This window comes from Odocoileus virginianus, chromosome 2 (assembly GCF_023699985.2).
Source record: "Odocoileus virginianus isolate 20LAN1187 ecotype Illinois chromosome 2, Ovbor_1.2, whole genome shotgun sequence".
In the NCBI taxonomy this organism is placed as follows: Eukaryota; Metazoa; Chordata; class Mammalia; order Artiodactyla; family Cervidae; genus Odocoileus; species Odocoileus virginianus.
Genome location: NC_069675.1, coordinates 94,792,643 through 94,805,772, shown reverse-complemented (window position 1 = coordinate 94,805,772; position 13,130 = coordinate 94,792,643). Strand labels below are relative to the sequence as shown.

General features: G+C 57.8%; 1 protein-coding gene across 3 annotated transcripts in view; it reads right to left on the bottom strand.

The window, feature by feature from the left end:
• Positions 1–10,338: 10,338 nt before the first annotated feature.
• PTPA (protein phosphatase 2 phosphatase activator) overlaps positions 10,339–13,130 on the bottom strand; it is a 31,783-nt gene continuing 28,991 nt past the window's right edge. For all 3 annotated transcript variants that reach the window (XM_070454369.1, XM_020874738.2, XM_020874740.2), the window contains one exon: positions 10,339–11,772. In XM_070454369.1, coding sequence (XP_070310470.1) covers positions 11,692–11,772 — 81 coding nt within the window. In that variant the 3' untranslated portion in view covers positions 10,339–11,691. The remainder of the gene's footprint in view (positions 11,773–13,130) is intronic.

Below are 13,130 nucleotides of genomic sequence, written 5' to 3'. Positions count from 1 at the left end.
ATAAGCTGAATCACTGCCTGATGGATTCATTTCCCCTTTTTTTTTTTAAATTTGGTTGCACCAGGTCTTAGCTGTGGCATGTGGGATCTAGTTCCCTGACCAGGGATCGAACCCAGGTCCCCTGCACTGGGAGCACAGAGTCTTAGCCGCTGGACCACCAGGGAAGTCCCACTGCCTGATGTTTTACGGTAGATTTATTTGTTCATTCGTCCCTCTGCCTCACTAGGGCAAGAAGTCATCCGCCCACTTATCTGTCCCCAGTTCCTGGAGAGAACAGGGTACCGCACACAGTAGGTGCTCAGTAAACTTCCGTTAGCTGAATGGGTCCACTTCTCTAGGTCAGCAAGGCACTGGGAAGATGGTATGAATAAGTGCTGGCTTCCGTCAGTGAAGCAGAGGAGACCCAGGGGGGAGGCCTCAGAGGCAGAGAAGAGGCCAGCTAGGAGGCCTGCTCCCAGCAGAGCCCTGACTGCCAGGATGGACACTTCGACCTTTCCCTTGTATGTTAGGTGGCATCTGTATGTTATCCAAAGCAGGGCTTCTCCTGTTCCATCTCTTTCCTTGCTGCTCTGCCTCTCCACCCCTGGGGATCTCCCACAGACTCAGCCTACCCAAAGCCAAGTTCACATGGTCTGCCCTGCCTCCATCCAGGATGCTGCCTTGTGGTTCTCTGAATGAACCACAGAACCATGAAACTTCAGAGTTAGGGACCATAGAAAGTTGTCCTGCCAGCCTGACCATCCACGGGGCCCCAGGGCTCCTGCATTGGGCCCCAGGGAAGGTCAACTTGGCACCTAGGACCCTGCCCAGGCCATGCTGTCCAGCTTTTCCTAGAACAACTTCAGGAAGTTTTATTCATTCTTTCATTCTGGCAGCACAGGCAGTGAAGAATCTGCCTGCAATGCAGAAGAAGCAGGAGATCCGGGTGGATTCCTGGGTTGGGAAGATCCCCTGGAGAAAGGAATGGCAACCCACTCCAATATTCATTCCTGGAGAAGTCCGTGGACAGAGGAAACTGGCGGATTACAGCCCAAGGGGTCACAAAGAGTCGGACACAACTGAGTGACTAACACTTTTGCACTTTTCACTCAACAAAGAACTACTGGGCACCTACCGGCTCTGATAGGACCTTGATTCTGGGAAGGATTGAGGGCTGGAGGAGAAGGGGGTAAGAGAGGATGAGATGATTGGATAGCATCACCAACTCAATGGACATGAGGTTGAGCAAACTCTGGGAGATAGTGAAGGACAGGGAAGTCTAACGTGCTGCAGTCCATGGAGTGGCAAAGAATCAGATATGACTTATTGACTGAACAACAACCTACTCTGGGGCAGTCACTATTCCAGGCATTGGAGATTCAGTGGTGACCACAATCGACCTAGTTCTTGCCCTCACCAAGCTTCCAATCTATAGAACAGAGGGCCTACCTATGTCAGGACAGAGAACAGCTGAGGTGGTCAGGGCTCCCTCTGCAACCTAGAGAGAGCAGGGAGGGTCCCTGGGAGTTGGTGGCATCTGCGCTGAGCCCTAAACAACCAGACAGAGCCACTGTTCACCCTGGGGCCCAGGCAGTCCAAGCAGAGAGAACAGCAGGTGCAAAGACCCTGGGGCAGGAGTGAGTTTGGCATCTTAGAGGGCCAGGGAGGGAGCACAGGAAGTGGGAGGAAAATGGAAAGGGTCAGAGGGGTCAGATCGGAGTGTGAGTTTCCTGTTAGGAGTGAGAAGCCACTCGTGGAATACAATGGGACTCACCTGTGATCAGCTCAGTGTAGAAGCCAGTTTCAGAGGGCAGAGTGAAACCACAGAGGAGGATAGCATAGGGGCCTGCCGAGAGCTGACAGCAACTGACACCAAGGTGGCCACAGTGCAGATCAGGGAGAAGTGGGCAGAGCTGGGTTATAATTTGGATGGACCCAGGCTTCCCTGGTGGCTCCGAGGGTAAAGAATCTGCCTGCAATGCGGGAGACCCAGGTTCAATCTCTGGGTTGGAAAGATCCCCTGGAGAAGGGAATGGCTACCCACTCCAGTATTCTTGCCTGGAGAATCCCATGGACAGAGGAGCCTGGTGGGCTATATAGTCCATGGGGTCACAAAGAATTGGACACAACTGAACAAATAACACTTTCACTTTCACTTGGATGGACCCCATTGGACCTGCTCATGGGTTGGATTTGGGGAATGGAAGAAAGACAGGCTAATGCCTGCATTGGGGATCAGATGGGTGGTGCTGTCCACAGAGACAGGCTGCGTGGGCCTGGGGGAGAAGCAGGAGCCACCAGCCACCAGCAGTTTCCAGGGCTGTAGAGAATCCTCCTCTTGCCCAGCTGAAGTGTCTCGTCCTGCTCACCAACACAGGACCCGCATCATACAAGCCCACTTCCCCTCCAATTCCACAGGAGGAGCCAGAGGCCTTGCGCCGCAACTAAAATCCTCCAAGCCCATTTCATCATCCCTAAAATGTGAAAGTGATGCCAGTTTCCGGGATCGCTGAGGGGGCTCCGTGAAGGCACATGTAAGCACATCTTGCAAGATGACACGTGGCTGCCCGCCAGCACTGTCATTACCGGCCTTGCTATCCAGCTCTTCGTTGTCTTTGTGTGGACCAGCCCTGCCTCCCAGAAGGAAGCAGGGTTCTGGGAGAAGGTGCCTCTCAGACAGGACCCTGGAGAGACGAGCTCTAAAGCAGGAAGAGGAGGGGGCTCTCAGGCCAACTGAGTGAGCGTAGCACAAGGCAGCCAGGGCCACCCTGAGACCTCAGTCCAGGAGAGGCTCCTGGAGCAGGAACTTTGACAGGAAAGAGAGACTCAGCACTGCCCCCATCCAGCCAGCACCTTGACCCGCTTGGGCCTTGATTTACTCCTCCAAGAAATGGGTACATAGTTGGCCCATAGTGAGGCTGAGGTAAGACATGCTTTCAGGCACTTCACCCAGGGTCAGACACACAGGCCAGGCTCAGGAGCCACCAGCACTGAGGTCCCTCAGAGGACACCGGCAGGGGTTAGGGTGCATGTGGCTCCTGGGGCCTGGAGCAGCAGTGGCAAATGAGGATAAGCTCTGTGGGGGTGGGGGGGTGCAGGAATGTGTATGGAGTGGGGTGGGAACAGCCCCTAAAGGAGATTGTTCAGCTAGGAGGACTCACCAGGCCAGTGTGATCCAGGCTGGAGGTCAGGTCCGGGGTCGGCAGTCAGCAGTGGGACCACCAGGCCCAAGCCACACTTCAGAGCCTCCCCGGGGGTTCTCGCTGCTAGGGGGCCTTGACCAGCCTGCAGGGAAGCCTCCCTGCCCCCCTCCCATCCTCTACACTCCCATCACCCACCACAGGCCCTCTTGTATCATCCTGAAACATCCATGAGAAACTAAAAGCTACACTGGAGCTCAAGGGTTAGAACGTCCACGTGCTGTGAATGCGCGCTCAGTCGTGTCCAACTGTTTGCAACCCCATGGACCATAGCCCGCCAGGCTCCTCTGTCCATGGGATTCTCCAGGAAAGAACACTGGAGTGGGTCGCCATTCCCTTCTCCAGGGATATCTTCCTGACACAGGGATTGAACCCGGGTCTCCTGCATTGCATGTGAATTCTTTACCGACTGAACCCACCAGGGAAGCTCCAGTATAGTCCCAAGCATATAAAGAGGGGAAAAGGACCAGCAGGCCAGGAAGTCTATGTAGATAGAGGTCAGCGAAAATCCAGCTGCAGAAGCCCAGGAACAGCAGACAGAGACCAGCCCGGGACACAGCCCACTGCCCAGCGGAAGGGAAGATGAAGCCCCCTGCTTCTTTCTGCTCGTGGGGAGTTGACTACGTGCTGGGCGCTGTGAATGCCACCCCAGCCTCGGGGCTCTGGACTGCCATCCACATGCACACATAGGAAAACAGAGGTTCAGAGCATTGAAGACCCTTATTCAAGGTCACACAGGCTTGCTTGGTTCCCGGGTCCTTCCCACCATCACACGCCCTAAGAGCCCTGGTGCTGTCCCCAACATACCTGGTGTTGGGCATGGGGCCCTCAACGTCCCTTGCTCAGTGGAGGGTGCTGCCTTGAGGCTCTGCACCTTTGCTGGGACTTGGAAAACCAGCCTCCACAGTATTGAAAGCTCTGGGAAGAATGGAACCATTCATCCCACTGGTCCCTTGGTTTGTAACTGCGACCACTGCCACCCCTAACGCAGGTCGCAGGCAGGGGAAAGTACACTTGACTCTAGCATTAGTTTCTATACCCAGCCTTTGTTTGCTGTCATCCTGCAGGTGCCAACCAGGGGGCCACAAGCTCCCCTCAACTCCCCCCCCGCCCAAAGGCTCCAGGAGGAATCCCAGCTGCCTCCCCGGCTGGCCCAGCCTGCAGGAGTTCTCGTTACTGGTCCTTGACGGGCTAGAGTCCATGGGGTCACAGAGAGTCAGACATGACTGAAAAGACTTAGTCCCCCAGTACACTACTCCTGGAAGCCTCCAGCCCACCTGCCTGCCTCCCTCTCAGAGAGACTCTGCTAGAACATACCTCTTTTCTCCTGACAGATCTGAGCAAGTCTTCCCTCCCCACCTCTCTCCCACCTACCTTGCTGTCAGAAGTACACCAGACTCCAATGCTCTTTAGGGGGAAAGTTTTTTTAATTCTAAAAAATGACATGTGGATATTATGCGTGTGTGTGTGTGTGTGTGTGTGTGTGTGTGTGTGTGTGCACTCAGTCATGTCCGACTCTTTGTGACCCCATGGACTGTAGTCTGTACATGAGATTTTCCAGGCAAGAATACTGGACTAAGTTGCCATTTCCTACCCCAAGGGGGATCTTCCCGACCCAGGGATTGAACCCATACCTCTTGCATCTCCTGCATTTGCAGACAGATTCTTTATCACTGTGCTACCTGGGAAGCCCATGCCTTTGGATATTATAGAAATGCCTGTGGACATTATAGAAAGATTTAAAAATAAAATAGGAACAACAAAAAGCAAAGTCAAAAGTTCCCCATAATCGTTTGTTTTTTTCTTTTTGTGAGTTCAGTAATGATGTTTAACACTTTCATAACCATCTTTTGGAGGCAGAAATAGTGACGCAGTTTCCCAAAATCCTCACACCCCCACCACTCAGCAATAAGCACATTACTATCCAGAGAAACAGCCTTCTAGTCCTTAGTCCATGTACATGGACAAACAGAGGGACAGACTGATCAAAAATATAGATTTTTCTCTTTTTTACAAAAAGGGGTTGTACTTTCCTCCAGCGGTAAAGAATCTACCTGCCAATGCAGGAGATGCAGTTTCAATCCCTGGGTTGGGAAGATCCCCTGGAGATGGAAATGGTAACCCACTCCAGTATTCTTGCCTGGGAAATCCCATGGACAGAGGAGCCTGGGCGGGGGCGGCTACTGTCCATGGGGTCGCTAAGAGTTAGACATGAGTTAGCAGCTAAACAGCAAACAAGCAGTCGTTTTAGCTACCTTCCCTGCTTCACAACAGGTCGGAAGCATCTCTCTAGAAGAATACATGAAAAGGCATCGTCTGATGGCCCGCTGTATGGTTGCTCATCCAGCCTCTAACAATCCCCCACTGCTGGACACCAAGGATATGTCCAGTGTTCCATTAGGAGAAGTCATGCTAGAACAGGCTCTCGGAGGAGTGGTGGAAGGTGAGGAGGGGTTGAGGGGAGCTGTCTGTCTTGTTCACTGTAGCACCCCAGCACTCGGCACAGGTCTTGGAGCCAAGCGGGCGATGTTTGCTGGATGAATGAACCAACACAAGCTAGCCCTCCAGCTCCCCTCTACCCGTGACTCTGGTGCTCGGCCTGCGGGGGCACTCAGGTTCCCCAGGGTCGCCCACTGCACTTCTGTCTTGGTCTTTGTGCCTTGGAACTGCTCTCTGAGGTCCCTCGCATACCCCAGCTCCAGCGCTGGCCGGCTGGCTTCAGGACCCCCTCCACCTTTGCAGTGTCTCCCTGCCTGCGGGCTGGGTGCCCAGCTTCCTCTCCTCCCTCCCGATTCTCCTGGGCGATCTGGCCCACTTCTGTGCCTCCAGTGTCTGCGCTGTCCAGCACCCTCCTAGGGATGGTGGGGGACCAGACCCATGGCAAGGAGCAGGGAGGGATGATGAGCCCTGAGCTAAGGGGGTGGGCCTCAGGAACCCCAAGGAACACCAAGTAGAGAAGCTGTGTCTGCAAAGCAAACAGCCCCCTACCAGCCCAACTTCCAACTAGGTGGCTGCCCCCCCAAGTCCCCTCAAAGACCCTGGAGCAGCTGCACAGACACAGGCAGCCAGGTGTGCAGAGCGCTCAGAGCAGGGACAGGTGGACGGTCACACAAGCACACCCAGGACACCTGCCTGGTCGGGGGGTGGGGGGCGAGGCGAGGATCTCAGAGGAAGTGAGGGTGAGGCCTCAGCTGAGCCCTGAAGAAGGGCCAGGGGCTCCCAGCGGGGGAAAGAGTTCTGGGGAAGGAGCTGAACCCTAATTATTCAGTGGCCCCGAGAGTCTGAGAAGCTGAGAGGAGGCCAGGGTCGCTGATACCCAGAGAGACGGGGTGGGAAGGGAGCCTGAGGCTGGAGCACAGGCAGGGCAGGGGGGCAGGGTGCGTGGCGGGGGAACCTGGAAAACCCTGCAGCCTGACTCCTCTCCCCACTGGGGACAGGGTCTCAGCAGCCCCGCCAGCTTCCCCATCAGCCAGGTCCAGCAGGTCTACCCCACAGAGCTCCCCAAACTCTGCAGCTATGACCCAGTCCTGCTCCCTCCCCTGGGTGTGTCCAGGGTCCTCAAGAACCCCACCTTCTCCCTTGGCACCAAATCCCACCCCAACCTTCCCCTCCCAGCCCAGGGCGTCTCTCCGGCCTTCACAGGTGGGTCTCCTTCACCACCCCCCAGCCCTGGCACCAGAGCCAGCTTCCAACCCTGCACGTGGACAGCTGCCCCCCATTTCCCAAATCCCAGGCGGGCAATCGGGGTCATAGGTTTCTTTCTCTCCATCTCCACACACACACAGGTGCCCACTACACCCCCTCTGTGGTCACTGCTCCGGGGTTTACCACTACCTACCATGTGCTAGTCTTCGCCGGCACTGGGATCCAGCCCAAGCTGGTCCCTGTCATCCTGTGGCTCGTCTTCTAGTGGAGAAAACAGACAGTAACCATACATCTCACAGATAATTAAACGCAGTGGTGTTGCGCATCTTGAGGATGTATACAGGGCTTTGGGAGCCTCGCAGAGGTGACTCGGAGCCCCCAGGGGCCTCCCCCACCTGCCTTTCCAGCACTGCCCAATTGCCACACCTCAGCGCACAGCAGGGCCCCACCAGAATGCCCTCCGTCTGTGCATGCTCACGTTCAAGGCCTGGCTGAAACATCACCACCTCCCCAGAGCCATCCTTGAGCTCCCCTGGAGTCCTTTATCCCCCTTCCTCTACAGCTGGTCCACTAGCTATTTTAACATATATATATATATATATATATGGGTTTTTTTTTTTTTTTTGGATGCATGGGGTCTTAGTCACGGCTTGTGGGATCTTTTGCTGCAGTGTCTGGTCTTCTGGTTGCTGCCCGTGCCTGCACAGGTGGATTTAGTTGCCCCAGGCATGGGAGATCTTAGTTCCCAACCAGGAATTGAATCCAAGTCCCCCACGTTGTAAGGCAGATTCTTAACTACTGGACCACCAGGGAAGTCCCTCCACTAGCTCTTATTCCTCCCATTCAGAAGTTTCTTGAAAGCTGGACACTCACCTTTTCATCTCTGCATTCCCCCAAATGCCTTGGATGGAGTATGCATAAACTTAGTAATTTTTGGATTCAGAAAAAACATGTCGCCGGACTTGGGTACAAGAAAACCCTCACCTTTGTTCTCCTCCTAGGAGAACTCCTGCCTGGGCTTTTCCTCCTAGAAAAAAACCTCTTTGCTCTCACGTCCCCTGAGCGTGGCTCCAGCCTTGGCCCTTTCGAGCCAGAAACGAGCAGAGCTGGGTTCACCCTGTGCTCTGGGGCCCCGCTGGTGCAGGGCAGTGGGAAGCCAACACCCACTCCCCTCCAGCTTTGCGGCCAGCTCTCAGATTCCCCGGGACCCAGTGACAGCGGTCCATCCTTCACTGAGCACCGAGTGGGTGGGAGGCACAGACCCTCGCCAGGTTCCCTCTTCCTGGTCCTGTTGGACTTCCCACCCGGCCCCAAGTCCTGGCCCACATCCTGCCTTTCCCCACCCCAGGGGCAATTGATGGCCTTGCCTCACATCTCCAAGCCAGAAGTAATTCCCATAAGATCCGTCCAATGGATGCCCCTCTGTCAGAAAGGACAGGCAGCACGGCGCCTCCTCCAAGGCCCGCTCCCATCACTTGGCCTCTCCCACCAGCATCGCCACCTTCTCGCCTCTCCTGGGTCATTCCCAGCATACGGTGGACACGGACACAGTAGCCTGCAAGCTGGCCTGAACGTCCCCCACCCCAAAGCCTTCCCTGATCTCAAGCCCCCGCCCACCCACACACCCACCCAGTCTCTGCTCACTTCTCAACACAAAAGGGGAGGTAAGCTCTCAAGCGTGAGGCCCTGCTGCACACTCTTCCTTCTGGACTGGGGGACTTGCGGGGGAGGGGGCACTCCGGACTTTCACGAGCCCATCAAGCCTCATTGTGAGCATCTGGCCCACTTGCACGTGTGCGTTCTGTGGCCCCTCCCTGCCCCCCAGCCCGCGCTCTCCCCACCCCCTCAGCTGGAGCAGCCCTTGGTAAGGACAGCCCCTTCTCTGACCTTAAGTCACATGTCCAGCAGGTCACCGCCTCCTCCAGGGCCTTGACCTTGAGGTCTGCCGCAGCTCCCCTCCAAGTCTGCCCAGGGTCAGCCCCTTCTCTCTTTCATCTCCGGCTCCCAGTGAGCCGGGAGCCTGGGACCCATCACTTGCTGACCCCGCCCTGATCGGCTCCAGCAGCCCAGCTGCCTGCCCACACCTCTTCCTGGCACCTGACAGCCTCTGCCACCTCCAACAGCAGATCCTCACTTCGCTCTGCCCTGACCTGAGGAAGTGGCATCAAGCTGCAAATCCCAGGAAGTGGGGGTCTTCTTGGCTCCTGTTTTCCTCCTTGCACCCTCTTCCTGTTGGTGATACTCTGAACACAGCCTAAACCAGACCACTTACCACCTCCACCCTGAACCCTAATCCAGGCCACCAGCCTCACAGACTGGGTCACCTCCACCCATACCCCAGGCCCTTTCCAGGTGCAAGACCCTCCACAGCTTCCCAGACTACTCCGAGCCCCGCCCCTGACTCCAAACACTGACAGAGCTCACAAGTACTGCCCCACTGCAGACCCCCAGCCGGCCTCCTCCCCCTCCCCTCCCTCCACCCCTCCCCATACGGGCTCCACCACCTCTGCTGCTCCCCTGCCTTTGCCAGCAGATCCTTCTCCTCTTTGGGGTCTCAGCTCAGGTCATTCCTGACCCTGGTAGCTCAAGTAAACTGCCCCCCTCGCTGACCCTCTCTAGTTAACTGCTTTCCTTTTCTTCTTTATAGTAACACACCACCACCTGACATCTTGGTATTTTTGGATTTACTGTCATCAACATTAGAATGAGGAGTGTACAGCCACTAACTGTGAAATGAATGAATCCCAGAATCCATGACCTAAGTATTACTTTGCTCATTTTTCTGATCAGTGGCTCAGACATGAAGTCAACTATCAGGGTCTCCAAGCCACCAAGTGGCGCAGGCTTTGGGTTGAACTCACATCAGTCTGACTCCAAAGGCAGGGCTCTTGGCCACCAGGCTCTCCTTGCCCTGTGCGAGGCCTCCCCCACCGAGGCTGGGCCAAAGGCCAAGGGCTCTTGTTTTCGAAGGAGGGTTCGTCTGAAGACAGAAGCCAAGTCTAGGGCACAGCAGCCCAACCCAGACTCCCAACTCCAGCAGAACATGGACATGAGGAGTGGAGACAGCACAGGGGTACCCCCTTAAAAACTGCAGGGACCCGGTTCACAGTCAGGCCCAGTCCAATGACTGCTCAGGCCAGTTCAGGGCTGACCCAGGGACTCAGGAACAGCCACAGTGACCGCAGAGCGTTTGCTGCAGGCCAGGCCTTGTGCTGAGAATCTCACACCCCGCACTGGCTCCTCGCAATCACCCTGTGAGTATCCCCTTTTTATAGATGAGGAAGCTGAGGATCAGAAAGAATCAGTAATTTACCTAAGACCTTGTAGCTGGGCATGGCAACAACCAGGATTTGAACACAGGGCTCAGCTTTCAGCCTGCTCAGGCCCCCCAGACCCCAGCTGAAACAGCTCAAGCCCTAGACTCCTTGGCCCGAGGGAAGGGGACTTCAAGGGGGGACAGACTGCCGTATGGAGAGAACAAGCACGTGGCTTGAAAAGACACACCTCACACAGATTGACAGGTGCAAAACAGAGGCTTTAATCTGAACAGCAATGAAGGTGCCAGGGCTGGGGGGGCCCCGGGGGGCACAGGGAAGGAGGAGCCAAGAAGGCGGTGGTATGGGCCCGGCAGGGGAGGCAGGCGCTGAGCCTCTCCTAGGAAACTATTTCTGTGACTCTTGCGGCCCCTATCCCAGCCTGTGCCCAGGCCATCGGCCCAGACCCAAAGGCCAAGCCCCTCATTTGTGCTTCTCAGGTGCTCCCCCTTCCCAGAAGGGTGGGTGGGCCCAGATACGGGGAACAGGCAGCAGAGAGTCAGAACTGGGAGCAGCCCTCCCCGCAGAAGAAAACTCTGGAGCTGGCCAGCTGTTGCTAGCACCCCCCCCACCCCCCAGTCTGGCCCAGCCCTGCCCCTGCCCCTCTTCACAGCTCCTCCTGGAGCCCCAGCGGGCGAGTCCGGGGAGGCAGGAGGACAAGGGAGCTCGAGCTCCTGGAGGAGCTCTCCTGCGTCCACTCACCCACCACCCAGAGAGAGGGGCAGGGAAACAGCGTCACGGGCTTGCAGAAGCAGCAGCAATGAGGGAGCGGGAGCAGCCGGACAGGAGAACACAGGGAGCAGCCCAGGTGCTACCCGGCGGCAACCGGCCCCTGGCCCACCCTCTCTCCCCCAGAGTTTCTGCCACCCGCTCCCAGCCAGGGAGAGCCTGAGGAACAAGCCCTGCGGGCCCTCCAGAGGACACCCTGGAGCCAGAGAGCAGAAGACCAAGGATGAGGCACTGGCCAGGGGCCCACACAGGCCAGGGGTCAGCATGAGGAGGGGCTGGCAGGGTCACCGGCCAGAACAGTCCACGCTCCTCCCTTCCCAACCCCACTCCAGGCTGGCTGCCAGCCTCAGCCTCCAGCCCTCAGAACCCCCAGACACCCACCCAAACATGGCTTAGGAAACTGCCCCACCCCATGGGGGGAGCAGCTGCTCCAACCCCTAAAAAGGCAACCTGCGAGGGAAAGTGATGGCCACGGCAGAGTACCTCCCCCTGCCCCATGATGGCCGGGTTGGCCTGGGCTCAGATGGGACTGAATGGAAGGAGAGGGAGGCCAGGGCAGGAGCGGGGCCCGGGACCCTGCGCTGGCCCCCTCACCTTGCCCGTCCACCACAGGGCAAGTCGGGAAACTGGCCACACTTTGGTCATTTGTCCCAACCTCGGTCCTTCAGCCCTATGCCCTGAGCCTCCATCAGCCCCGCACTTACCACCCACCCCAGTAAACAGCCTCTCATCAAACAGAAAGAACAAGGGGAGGGGGTGGGGAGGGGGCGGCAGCTGGAGTCGGGGAGGGCAGGCATGGGAGCGGCAGCCGGGACGGGCCACTCTCAGCATGACGACGTGACGGGATGGATGGGCAGCAGGCTCCCGAACTTGAAGTGCTGGATCACGGGGAACTTCTCCAGGCACTGTGAGGAGACGGGGCAGACAGACCAGGTGAGGGCTGCATGGCGCCCTGCCAAGGCCCGCCCGGCTGCTCAGGCCTTGGACGGACCCTCGGACGGACCCCCGGACAGCTCCTGAGGCCCAGAGCAGTGTGGTTACAAGTGTCCGCCCGGGGCCCGGGAAGTGGCCCGGCTCCAGAGCAGTCCCCAAGCCTTTGGGGAAGAACAGAGCTTCCCACCCGTTCCTGACCAGCCCTTCCCACCCAAAGCCCCCCAACTCCATGACCATCAGGCCAGGCCCTGGTGAGGACAGGAGAGTGAGAGGGAAGGAGGAGATGGGGGGAGAAGGCAGCCCAACCCCACGAGGCAGCAGCCAAGAAGAGGGGCAGCCAAGTGACACCACTAGGCCCAGAGGGACAAGCTGGGGCCCAGAGGGGAAAAGAACCCTCCAGACCACAGGGACCCCTTGCCCAGGGCCCGCCCTGGAGAAGAGGCATGGGGACACCCTGGGACACCAGCTGAGACGGGCCCCAGGCCCGTTTTCCCACTTTTCAGTTCTCCAGGCTGAAAACGGCATCCTGGCACTTCAGAGTGAGGCAGGAGGAACCGGCTGACAGCCCCCCGCTCCCCCCACCGCAGGGCAGTTCCCAGCAGCCCCGTACTCGGACAGAAAACAAGTGCACCGGGCAGGGGGATGGCTCCCTGAAGTCAGTCGGGCCAGGGCCTCGGCAGAGGAAGGGAGACGGGAGCAGCAGGGCCTGGTCCCCAGGCAGACGGGCCCCGGGCCTGCCCTCTGGCCCAGGTGCTGTGGCCGCGCCACGCGGGACCCGCCCACACCCCCCACCCCAGCCCACCGCACAGGCGGCAGCCCCATGCATGCGAGGGAGGGGGCCTCCTCTCAGAACTCCGGCTGCACAGGCCGGCAGGATGTGCACCTCCTGGCTGGGCTGGAACAGGGTTCTGGCCTCAGAGAGGGCGAGGGTCCATCCTGTTACTGTCCCCTCCTCCTGCTACCTCAGAGGAACAAAGGCCAGCGCTGGCCCGCAAGAGCCAGCAGCAGAGAGATGAGGGGGCCTCTGCCAGTTGTGTGTGTGTGTGTGTGTGTGTTTCAGAGGGGTGCCTGTGTGTGTCAGAGCAGGGTGTGTGTCTCAGAGTGGGGGATGGTCCACAAGGCCTGAAAGGGGATGGAAGGATGGGGAGCTAAGCTGCGTGAGGGAGCAGAGCTCCAGGCCACAGTCAGACTCCCGGGCCCGGGGCAGACAAAGTGGGGGAAGGCAGCTGGGGGCGGCCCCTGGGCAGGGAGGAGCAGCAGATCCAGGCCAGAGGCAAAGGCAGCTGCCTCTGTGCTTAGGTCATGGAGGAAGTGGTAGGAGTTTGTCAAA